Below are 13,250 nucleotides of genomic sequence, written 5' to 3' on the forward strand. Positions count from 1 at the left end.
TAACAGCCTAAGGTTATAAAATTAAACAGATCCACATGATTAAAAGCACTATTATTTTAATCTTAAAAAATTGAAATCTAGATATAGATCTATTTTATATCTAATATGCTAATACACGTAAGTACTAAATAGGTACTTTCATTCTCTTGATCATAATATGTACGTAAAAAAAACGGCGTCAGCGATGGCTATGAAATGAAGATCGCTGTCATTTTATATGTAAAATTATATGGGGATTGTCAATGATCGTCATTTCTGTCCGTTTTTTCGATCATACGGTATTATTCGACAGATATGTAGGTGTATAGGCAAGTATAGGCCCCCATAGACGCTCAGTGCTATCGCTCAGGCCGCCTGTGCGAACCTTGTTTGTGATTTGGTTTGTGCAGATATCTCGGTACCAGTTTTGCCACTATTAGAATTATAATATATTATGAATAATACTGTGCAGTCCGCTGCTGTTAAAGAACTGAGCATCTGTGGGGGCTCTATAATTACTAGAAAACTTATTAGCTTAGCTGACGATAATTTCAAGCTTTCAAAACATGATTTAAGTAAGCTATGTAACAAATGGCCAACCGTAAAATCTCAATTTTGGATAGTTTCTTATCGGGGGGCAGCGTTGGTAACAATTTTCTCAGTTCGGCAAACGCCACATTAAAAGCCTCCACTCTGATCCTCTCTCTGGTCGCGTGGGCCGTTCTATATTTCTGAGTCGCTCTTCTGCGTCTACGCCTTTCCTCTCTACTCAGCATGGACATATCACTGGTTTTATCTCTAAAACAAGAACATATTTGTTTATTTAAGTCAATTAAAATTTAATTTGCTTTTAAGTTATTGAGATTCTATTATGCTGTATACTTTCGGGTCGCCCTCAGGAGTCGCGTAAAGCGGATGTGTGGCCGAAGGAAATATATATTATATTTCAGAAATCTGCCACTTACTTACTGCTACTTTACTATCAGCTAAAATTACATATACTATCGTATTTAATTTTTTTGAAAAAACGCGCTATGTTTGTTAAATTGTATGAAAGCGCCCCCTAGCATCTACGGTCAAAACCTTATTATTATTATTTTTACGGTATAATATACAGTAAGGAACGCTCTTTTAAACGAGCCCTCGTTTATTGGATTCTGATCATCCAGTCCGGAGTTATTAACATTTAAATAAAGATAGATCTAACCTTCCCCCACCACTATATTTTAGCAGATAGGGGAAAATGGTTCTAACAAAAAAAATCCAAAATTTACTGAAGATTATGAAGCTATTATTTATAGTACCCATTATCTAGGCAAAATTCTGTAAACATTTTATTTTCTTATTTTCCATAGCAGTCGCGCCCACTAGCGGTCTTTTTACAAACTTGAAAATAATTTCCAGCAATTTCTCATAGCCCCTTTAGTTATAAATATTTTTTTACGCAGGCCCTACGACTAATACTTTCCGAGATACAGCCGAGAGCTATTCTTAGTGGGACACCCTGTACAGTCCGTTAAAAAATTGAATTTTTACACACTTACTTTTTTTTCGACACTACGTTACTGCAGGATGTTATTGTTTGCAGTACCTCTCTGCTTTCAATGTTCATTATGTCATTATCACAAGGAGGAGTGGTACAATACCAGTCTTCTAGTACCTTAATTTTGCCTAAAATAACAGGAAAAGTGGATATTAATAAGCAAGTTTATCACTATATAGCAAAATATACACTCAGAGGCAAAAAAAAACGCAACGGCGAAATTTTTGGCCAAATTTAAAGTGTTATATTTTTTATTATTTTTAGCCCTATTTTCATGAAATTTTTAGCAAGCTGTACATAATTATATCAACTTTAATTCGTAAACTAAGTTTTTAATAAACCTTAGTATTTGGCATATTATACAGGGATAATCGAAGGGTTGTTTTTTTACCTTAACTTTAAAAGATCCTGTGCAATAATTTCGTGTGTGCAAAAAATTTGCAATTTTTTCATTTATCATTACTTTTTGATGTAATTTTTTAATATGACGAGATGGTTTTGGTGATTATTATCATAACGTCATATTACGCTGCATTGGATACTCTATACTAAATTAAAAAGAAACGTTAAAGACCAAAAATACAGTCCTGGTTTTAATAAACATTAATAACGATAACAGAACTAATGGTATTAAAGAAAACATCTGTAAAACGGCCCACAGACGATCCAATCTGTTGTACAAGTTGGACGATTTGGTTTGGTCCAACTGTTTGAACGACAATCGTAACGTCTGTGGGCTTGTCGTTAAGACGCGGTTGGATCGTTTGGTAGTTCAGCATGTTTAAAGCGGGCCACTGACGATACTGCCGCGCCGTACAACAGAACCGTACAACAAGATTGAACAATTTTGCAGCAAATTGACAACGCTCACTCACGATCAAACATTTAGTTTAAAAGTGTTGTTCAAGTAAAAATGTCGGAAAGCGAAGAAGATATTTTGTTGGCAACAGCAACAGCTGCAGTATGTGCAGTGCAAATGATTGAAAAACGCAAGAAACGATATTGTAATCGAAGGTGGTGGTTTAAGGAATGGTTACGAAAAAGATCTACATATTCACATATATTAATTAACTCGAAGAATTACGGCTGTACCCAGATGATTGGCGTAATTATCTACGAATGGACGAAGAAAGCCCAAGCAGCATTTGGACGTCGGGACAACGTTGTGTCACGCGACCAAACGTCGGGGCGCAACGTCGGCACAACCTCGTGCCAACCCTAGTCTGCACTAGTTTGGAGAATAATTTTTGGGTCGAAACAACGTTGGATACCTACGTTGGCTAGCAGCCTAATTTAGTACAAACTGCAACGTTGTTTAAAATCCCAATTCAAAGAAATACAAAACTATAATAATATGGCGTCTAAGTCGCGTTTTATCTTAAATTGGGATAATTATAGTAAAAATATTATTTTTATGATTTAGTTAGAGACATATGCTAGATGGCAGTGAAGAAAAACAAAACAAAAGTATTTAAGTGTGGAGGATGTTTGAAGATCATAATTATTGAAACTCTTTAACCAACTCTGTAACTCGTTACCCAACAAGTTAAACGCAAACAACTTTATTGATAAATGTATTGTTTCTACTACTATTTTTTTTAGTAAAATGAGAATAATTTATTCGCAGTCGAAAAAAATAGTTTCCGCGTGTTGTTTAGGGTCAAATATTTCAAGTTAATGTATTTAAAAAGCAGGAATTGCTATTTCAGGAACGAAACATTTTCTTATTCAAGAACATGGCGGCTTTAACTTTGTTGTTTTGGAGATTAAGATGGAGTAGTTCGAGTAGTCGCATACTGGACTAATAAAGTCGCAGTTCAGCCTTAACAGGTAGTATACTAGTCCCAAGATTGCCTAATTTAATCATCCTAGAGTCTAGCTTGTGCCGCCCTCTATATTCTAAATAAACGAGGGAGTGGATAAAGTATCGGTAATATGTCGATGTATAATTTAAATTTAGTTTTATATGTGCCTTTCTTACGTCCCATTTTAATTACCTAAGTTTTTTTTTATAAAAACAAAAACAGCAATGAAAATTTTACATACAGAACAATGAAGTGAAAATTTAAGATTTAAGGTTATGGTTCAATACAGTTGCAAAAAGGTAGTGACTCGACGTCCTACCCACGTAAGAATAAGGAAATCTAAACAACGTTGGAATTAGTAAAACAGACGACGTTTGCATAACGTTGGAATAGGTCCTGAAAGTGACGTCGGAAAACTCTTTATTGCCCAACATTGTAACTACGTTGTCCGAATCACCTAAAGATCACTTAAGCAAAAAATGTAAGAAGACAACGTTTATTCGACGTCGCAGAAGCTTTTACTTTGTTGTAGTACTAGTGCAACGTCGGCACAACGTTACAACAACGTTTACATTGAAATTTATTTTAATACCCAATGTACGGAGCTAACTATTTTTTGTAACTAATCCAACGTTGTGTTTAGTAAACATGTGGTCGCAAGTCGTGAAAATGCTACTTGGGAGATATTTAGAGTTACTTAATTTAGTTGCACCCTTCATTAGAAGAAAAGATACGAATATGGGCTCCACTTCTTTGAATTTTGCAACTAGAGTACACATTGCCCGTTTTCTTGCTACACGATCATGATACTCTGGGGCTTTAACTTTCCAAAGACACGTAAAACTTCGGTAGATTTCAAAAAACTTAGTTAAAAATTGCTGGGAATATTTAGACATCTTTACAGAAATCGGCACGATTTTACTGCTGCAGTTAAAAGTTTTGAACTGCGATCCAATACAATTCAACTCAGTCGGTTGTACACACACACGATACAATATTGTCTGCGGCGTAGTATCGTGAGTGGCCCGCTTAACTATATCGTACAACTTGGTTGGATCAACGACAAGTTTGAACGTCTGTGGCTTTTTCACCGACTTGTTGCTACTATGTTAATACAGAAAAACATCGTGTAGTGAGATTGTGGTGTTTCATTATGGAGGAAAATAGGCAGTTTTGGACAGAATTTACTGAAATTTATAGATACTCATCATTAGATGAGTCATCATTAGAGAGATTATTAGAGACTCATCATTAGAGAGATTATCATCCGAAAACAACGCGACTACTAAAGCAGCTACGGTTTTTTTTGACATTGTTTGTGGCATAGTCAAACAAACACTGAGTCACTGAACTAATTATTCATTTAAAACATTTAACTAATCGTACTACAAGTCGCTTAGAATGTCGTTACGTTTGTGGCTAAAAGTATCTACGGTCTGTCTGAACGATTTTTCGTCCAACCTATCGTACGATCAGTTGTACAACCGATTGTATCGTCTGTGGGCCCTTTAATACTCAAGTATACAAACAGAAAAAAAAATTGCAAAAATTGCAAAAAAATTGCGAATTTTTGGAATTTAATTCCAGTACTGTCGAAGAAGAATTTTATAGATTGACTCATGGTGATACACTACTTTTTTTGGATCTCTATAAATACACATAACTAAAAAAATGTCCCTCACAGAGAAGTACTTTTATCAACAAACGCAATAGTCCGCAATACGCATGCACCTGACAAGAAGTACAGGCATCTATCCGCTGACTATTCTGACCGATCCCGTACCAGTCCTCGGTTCGATTAAGCGCTTCCGCGAACGACTGATTGTTTGTCAGAATCCGGAACTTAATGTACCGCGAACGTTCATATTCAAAGCGCGCCGGCGCGTCAGTCAGGGATTAGTCAGGGATCGCCTCCGCGAACAAAGCTAATAATCTCCAAAGCCGCCTTGTCATATTGAAAAACAAGTTCAAAAAGAAATGATAATTGAAAAAATTGCAAATTATTGGTGGCGAGTTCATTTCGTTCTTAAAAATTAAACAAGGCATGTTTTACCGCTGCAGTGCTGCAACCACATTGATATTATCCAAAAAATGAAATGCTCAAAAGACATGGTTCTTACTGTAAAATTATATTTTAGGAAAATTTACACACGAAATTATTCCACAGAGTGTTTTAAAATTAGGGTAAAAAAACAACCCCTCGATTAACCTTGCATAATATGCCAAATACTAAAGTTTATAAAAAACTGAGTTTACGAATTAAAGTTGATATAATTATATACAGCTTGCTAAAAAATTCATAAAAATAAGACTAAAAATAACAAAAATATAACACTTTAAATTTGACCAAAAATTTCTCCGTTGCGTTTTTTTGCATCTGAGGGTACATTCTTTAAAATTGTTCATATTTTCACCCAACCCTTCTTATAATAAAAACCGATAGAACGCACTGTACTAAATCATATTTCTATGTTTATTCAAGCGCAATGCAGGCGTATTTTCATAAACTGTGACATTCCGATACCGATGGCATCTCAATAATTCAGGAAAAAGGAGCATCGTTCAAAATCGAAAAATACGACCACTTTCTGCGAATTGGATAAGGAGGGCGGGAGGTGTTCCCGTGGGGCCCAAAGTCTCAGGAGAGCGATACAATCCCAACAGTGGCACGTGCATTGTGTTAACACCCTTGAATTACACTCACCATCGATCATTTTCACGCTAGTATTAATTTGATTAGAATTAGTTTTTTGGTGGGAAAACGTAGCATCTACTTGAGAAGGAAATAGAACATCTATTTGGGGATGATACGTTTTAGCACGCGGAAATAGAGATTAATCAAATTGTTTTTTTTTTCAAACGCCACAAAATTGTTAATTATTGCAAGTGATTGACAATATAAAAAAGTCATTTTAACGCCTGGGCATAAAAGACAAGCACTTTTACGTCTAAGCACAAAAGTACGAAAATATATTATTAAACTGACATATACATAAACTGTCAAATTCAACGAGCCGTAATCATAGTTTCTCGATATATAATTTCTTACAAGGTATTACTTTTAAATCATCATTTTTATACAGGGTGGCGCCCTTCATTCGCCTCAGTTGATTATACGAAAAAGGAAAGATGTAGAAACAAAATATTTTATGGGTATATGTGGGAAGGTAATGTGTACAATTTAAATTATTTTGAAATGTACATGGTATGTCAGAACTAAGATCTACACCAAAGTTATATTTTTTTCTTATGGAACAGCCAGTATTTTATGTCATATTTAGATCCTTGGACACAAAATAAGGCATTTATTATAGGGTTAAATATTTTTACAAGCTTTGGTTTTTGGGATATTTAAAGATATTTAAATATGCATGCTATAATAAAAAAGATTGTCAACACCCTGTACATTGCTTTTCAGAATTAATCCTTGTGCTGACTTTTAAGCCAAAGAAATAAACTTTACTGAAAAATTTGATTAATTTGTTTAATATATGCAGGGGTATCAAAAATTGCTGGTCTGTCTTAAATATTTATTTTACATAAACACTTCGTTATACAACACCTTGTATATTTTAAAATAAATCAAAGCAGATTCAAATGCTCTTTCAAACTATATTAGGGTTTTCTGTTCCTATGTAGCTCAGATTTTGAATAAAGAGCAATTTTTCAATAAAATGGCAACCAAGAGGGCTAGTGTCGTCATAGCAAGTTTCTAGTGACAGTTAGTAGCTGTTGGACTATGGACTTATTTAAATTTATACCAGTTTACTTTTATTTAATTTATCTACAATATTTTAATAAATAATATTAATTGAATATGTATTTATTATTCTATCAAGAAAAACGAAGTAGTTCTTTGATTTATTTTACGATGACTTGTAGATACATATATGGATTTTCTATAAAAGAGCCAATACGGCAAATTCATTTTCTTCAGTTCCAACGACAGGTTTCTGCCTAACAGTTTTTTATAAACCACTCTACCAGCTCTGCGAAATAGGACAAGTAGTTTTTCAAAGGAACGCTTGTCAAGAAAATTCCTATTTGGATATCTTTGAGCATAAACCCTTGAGGCTAAGAAGCAATTTTCCTCACTAAATAAAATTACATATCCATTCGTTCCGCCAGCAGATACTGCTTTATTTTTCTTGATAAAATAATGAATACTTACTTATTAAACTATTGTAGGTAAATTTAAGTAAATTGATATAAATTATAAATAATAATGTCCATAAACTAATGTCGATTTTGAAAATAGTTACTAATTGTCACTAGAAAATTGCAATGGTGACACCAGCCATCTTGATTGTCATTTTATTTAAAAATCGCTTTTTATTTAAAATCTGAGCTACATAGGTATAGGAAAGCCTAAGATATTTTGAATCTTGAGCATTTGAATCTGGTTTGATTTATTTAAAAAAAATACAGGGTGCTGCATTTGAAATAACGAAGTTTTTATATAAAATAAATCCTTAAAATAGATCATCAATTTTGGTACCCCTGTATAAATTTAAGGAAGACATAAAATTCTTCAGTAAAGTTTATTCCTCTACCTATAAAATCAGCAAAAAATTAATTCTAAAAAGTAATGTACAGGGTGTTAATAATCTATTCTATTGTAGCATGCATATTTAAATATATAGAGTCAATTGGTGTCAAAAAACTGTACACCGGTTTAACACAGGAAACTCAAAAAATATGTACAGTATCATCAGTGGTGATGAATCCTGGATTTAGTCTTATGAACACGAAAAACGTTTATCGGATGTTTGGGTGTTCGAGATGAATCAAGACCAAAAAAGTGATCCGTTCTCGAGGTGTTTCCAAAAAGATGGTGGCGACATTTGTCTTAAAAGCGGGTCATGTAGCCTAATATAGCTATTGTAGTCTTTGCTAATAGTTTCTCTGCCAGATCAACAAAATCAGAATATAAATATTATGGAAAAATATACAATGTCTTCAAGAATGATTAGTTTCATTTCAAAATTTTAAAAAATCAAATAGGTTCTTTAATGTAATTTTGATTTCATTTTATATACAGGGTTGTTCACCACATACGACACGGAGTATTGTGGCTAAACGATTAGATTTTTTCAAATTGTAAGTTTTGGATTCGTTGAAGGACTATTAAAACTACTATTTAAAAATAATTTTACAAGTTACAGAGTGTCCCAAATAAGTAAAAAATATTATAGTTGTATTTTTTTAAATGGAACACCCTATATATTATTCTATTTTTAAATTCTACGATTGAAATAAAGGTAAATTTGATTAAGGTTTATCACATTTAAACCTTGCCGTTTTTGAAATATTTTCAATTTTGTGAAATTGCAGTAAAAAATTTAACGCTTCATTTCTTCAAAGGTATCAAAGTTTTTAATACTAAATATTTACTGAAGATTGTTTATTGATCAGATATTGTGTTGCAATAATAAAAAATATACTACCTTATACAGAGTGTTCAAAAATTGGTATTAAATAATTACTAGCTTTAAACGGCAATAACTTGTTTAATTTAAATAGAACACCCTGTATATTTTACGTGAATCAGATGCACAATTTAATTGTCTATCAAATTGTATTACACCATTTTTTACCTTTCTCCTCAAGTTTTCGTAGAAAATGCATTTTCTTATAATTTAGACCTCATTTAACGCTATACCCATGGAATATTGACATTTTAGATTTTTTTAAAGCAACATATGTACAAAATGTACAGGTGGTAAAAATAATAATATTGTAAGCCCATTTGTTTACAAAAAGAAAAGTATTTTAATCTTTGTAAAAGAGTATACCAATTAAATATATCATTATTAGTATTAGTATACCAATATACCGCCCAAAAATTAGTTAATTACGTACTTAATTGTTTTAATTAATAAATTATTATTAATAAACTATCTAAATAAATGTGGATTTGACTCAAAAATCAATATAAAGTCTGTTGTTATAAATAAGCCTTCGTCAAAAAATGAAATAAAATTTATAAGGTGTTGCTTTTTACCACACTGCCTAATACCCTTATACACATAAAAAAATCAGTTTTTTAGTATTCGGAGAGCAATTATTATTAATCAACGTAAACAGTCAATTAATGTAGTTTGAATACTGGGTCATATTAATTGGTCTTTTTTAACAAATTTATTTAAACAGTTTTTTTTTTTTTTTAATGAAATAAGCAAACTATATGAACAATATTAGTATCTGTACTATTTAAAAATTTGTTACATCTTTAAAAATAATCTAAAATGTTAATATTCCATGGGTATAGTAATAAATGAGGTCTGTAAGGTTTAAGTGTGATAAACCTTAATCAAATCTACCTTTATTTCAATCGTAGAATCTAAAAATAGAATAATATACAGGGTGTTTCATTTAAAAAAAGCTATAATATTTTTTACTTATTTGGGACACTCTGTATCTTGTAAAAATATTTTTAAATTGTAGCTCTAATAGTCCAACGAACCCCAAACTTACAATTTGTAAAAATCTAATCGTTTAGCTACAATACTCCGTGTCGTATGTGGTGAACAACCCTGTATTACGAAGTTACATGTGGTCTTCTAATTTGGGTCAAGTGTTATATATTTTTTGTAATCTATCCTAGTATCGCGTTTATCAATAAAAAAACTTACAACATAAAAATTTGGAATTATTTTATTTCCTAATATTTTCAAAAAAAACTTAAATTATGTAAGATTTTTCTAAGTATTCTTTCAAAATCAAGTCAATTATTTTTGGCTTTATAATGGATGTTTAAGTTTCTTTCACTATCAAAAGATAATTATATTTCACAATAAAATCGTATAGTGGCATAGGGGTAAAATGTATCTAATTAGTTTTCTTTAAAAATACATGCTATAATTTTAATTGATTAGTATGATAATTCTTAGGTCCATATGAAATAAATAAAAAAATATGAATAAGAAATACAGTAGACTGTAGCTCCTAGAATAAAAAACTTGAATATTTTATTTAAGTGCAAACTTAAAGTATGTACTAGAATGCATTTCAGAAAAATATTTTAACTTAGGGTGACTGAAAAAAGTGCGAGTGGTTCGGGATGATTTTTTTTAAACGGAACACGCGTTATAATATTGCATTTTTGGCTTCTTTTCAGATCACTTTACGTAATCTTAAGATATGAGTAATTATATTTCGATAGTTTTAGAGATATTAAGAAATAAATTAGAAATGTATATTTTTCAACCTCCTTTAAAAAAATTATTATAAATACAAGAACTGTCAGGAAATCAAAACTATGTCCGGTATTTACTTTAGATTGATGGTATATACTTACCTTGCTACAAATATCGTAATCTTAAATCATACAGGGTGTTCAAAATTCTACGCCAAACTTTCTAAAAAAAATATATATAAAAAAAAATATAAAAAAAATAAAAAAAAAAATATAAAAGAGTTAAAAAATGAACGCTTTTTGTATTTAAAGTATTTTAAAATGTTTAATGGTTTCGCAGATACACGCAGTATTATTTCATATGGCTCTTCAAATTTTGGGTAGCTGTAATAAAAATTTACTGTGGAAAATACTATATAAAATATGAAACCGCGAATATCTGTGAAACCGTTAAAAATTTTGAAATACTCTAAACACAAAAATGTTAATTTTTCAATTCTCTATCTATTGAAAAAGTAATATACAGGGTTTTCCATTTAAAAAAAAACAGGAAAAATATTTTATATTTTAGGAAGTTTGGCGTAGAATTTTGAACATCCTGTATTATTTTCGATTACCACATTTATAGCAAAGTAAGTTTAACAAAGGCTGAAAAATATATATTTTTTTATTTATTTGTCAATATATCTGAAACTATCGAAATATACATATTTACTCATATTTTAGGATTATGTAAAGCGATCTGAAAGGAAACCAAAAATTCAATGATATACAGGGTGTTCCATTTAAAAAAAATCATCCCGATCCACTCACCACTTTTTAGAACCATCCTATAGAAGTTAAAATAATTTCCTGAAATACATACAAGTACATACTTTAGGTTTGCACTTAAACAAAATTCCCAAGTTTTTTTAATTCTAGGAGCTACAGATGCCCAACGCACTATTGTCGAACCCTGTATATTTGCAGATGTTGCCAAACAAAAAAAACAGTACTAGCAAAAATATTAATAATTTTTTCGCTTATTGCTAAGAAAAATTGTATATTCTTACCGGTTAAGTTAAATCCAATTTAAACGTGTTTACCACCAGACCGACAGACTAAAGCTATCTCACGTAGAGGGCAATATCGCACTGATAGACATCTAAATCTGCCGAGAGATTTTTTACACCATCCCCCTTTTTGGGATCCACCCCTTAACCAATAGAAATTCTCTATTCTGTTAGTTCCACCCTTTGATCAATATCTCCTTTGTGATATGGAATGATTTATAAACTATAAGGGTGGAGCTAGAAGCTAGACCTTCTGTGTTATTGAAATTAATTTATAAAATAAAACAAACGTCATACTAAGTATTATTTTTTGTGTTAAAGCTACTTACTATTTCTCAAAAATGTTCAATGGGTATTTCGCTACTTGATTAAAACTACAAACAGTTTTAATCATTTGCTGATGATGTTAACATGGTTGGCAGATAAAAACAAGTTTTAATCATCTGCTGATGATGCTAACATGGTTAGCGAAACGCACGTCCAGTGTAGAAGTAAAAGTGTTTTGGTGTATTGTGGTGAATTAGCATTTTATTTTGCTGTTGTAACACCAAAGGTTCCAACCCTCAACTTTTTACTCCACATCTCTTTACAATCAATTAGCTAACTATGATGATTAAAACTCTGAAAGTTGTAATAATTTGCTGTAATGATTTGGTGTGTTGCATTTTGCAGAAATGTATCCCTACCCTAAGAGAAAAATCTTGCGATTTATACAGGATGGTCCGAACTGTATTCCGGAAACTTCGGCAGCATATTCTGCAGATAAAAATAAGTAAAAAAGTTCGTATAAATGTATGTCCTAAAATTCTCAATTTCGGAGATACAGGGTGTAGAAGTTTCATTTTTATTTCGGTTTTTTCCAAATAATTTATGAAATAACGTCAATATTTGAATAAAAATTGGTGTCTGGAAGTTTTTTGACATGAGAAATTTGATTTTGAGGTCAATATGACGCTTATTTGCAGGGGGCGCCACCTACATGTGTTTTAACTGTTTTAAAGAGTAATAATATTTTGTCCGTACCTGTATAAAACTACTGTGTGAAAAAAAACATTTCCGTGACTTTTTACGTAAAAAAATGTCTCTTCATAAAAATCGCCACAAGCAAAAATAAAAAGGTTGAGTTAGGTTAGGGATTTCTTTTTAAATTAATCATAAAATTTTCTGCTAAAAAATGATGATATAACAGTTTCTGTTAAACTTTTACCAAAAAAAAACATTTCAAATTTATGATTTCTATGAGTCTAATAACTATTTAGTCAACATGTTTAATTTATGTCAATGATGACAGGTATTGATAATGTCAAATATATCGAGAACCATTACTCGTAGCGATTTTTACCAAGAGACCTTTTTTACGTAGAAAACGTAGTAAATGCATATTTTTTTACTCAGTAGTTTTATACAGGTACGGCCGAAAAGTTATTACTCTTCAAACCAGTTAAAAAATATATAGGTGGTGCCCTCTACAAGTAGGAGTCATATTGACATCAAAATCAAATTTCTGATGTTAAAAAACTCCCAGACACCAATTTTTATCGAAACATTGACGTTACTTCCGAAATTATTTAGAAAAAAACGAAATAAAAATGAAATTTTTACACCCTGTATCTCCGAAACTAAGCATTTTAGGACATACATTTATACGAATTTTTTTACTTATTTTTATCTGCAGAATATGCTGCCGAAGTTTTCGGAATACAATTCGGACCACCCTGTATATTGAAAATAAT

General features: G+C 31.4%; 1 protein-coding gene across 3 annotated transcripts; it reads right to left on the reverse strand.

The window, feature by feature from the left end:
- On the reverse strand, positions 1–11,599 carry LOC115885270 (helix-loop-helix protein 1). Of its 3 annotated transcripts, none has more exons than XM_030904120.1 (3): positions 11,518–11,599; positions 1,524–1,650; positions 1–777 (listed from the first exon to the last, which is right to left on the reverse strand). In XM_030904120.1, the coding sequence occupies exons 2-3, from the start codon at positions 1,589–1,591 to the stop codon at positions 531–533; spliced, it is 315 nt and encodes a 104-aa protein (XP_030759980.1). In that variant the 5' UTR covers positions 1,592–1,650; positions 11,518–11,599; the 3' UTR covers positions 1–530. The 3 variants fall into 3 exon arrangements, with proteins under 3 accessions (XP_030759980.1, XP_030759981.1, XP_030759982.1); XM_030904121.1 differs by lacking the exon at positions 11,518–11,599 and adding an exon at positions 10,628–10,659; XM_030904122.1 differs by lacking the exon at positions 11,518–11,599 and adding an exon at positions 5,778–5,853.
- Between the last annotated feature and the right edge of the window lie 1,651 nt (positions 11,600–13,250).

This window comes from Sitophilus oryzae, unplaced genomic scaffold, assembly GCF_002938485.1.
Source record: "Sitophilus oryzae breed Bouriz unplaced genomic scaffold, Soryzae_2.0 scaffold_379_pilon_pilon, whole genome shotgun sequence".
In the NCBI taxonomy this organism is placed as follows: domain Eukaryota; kingdom Metazoa; phylum Arthropoda; class Insecta; order Coleoptera; family Curculionidae; genus Sitophilus; species Sitophilus oryzae.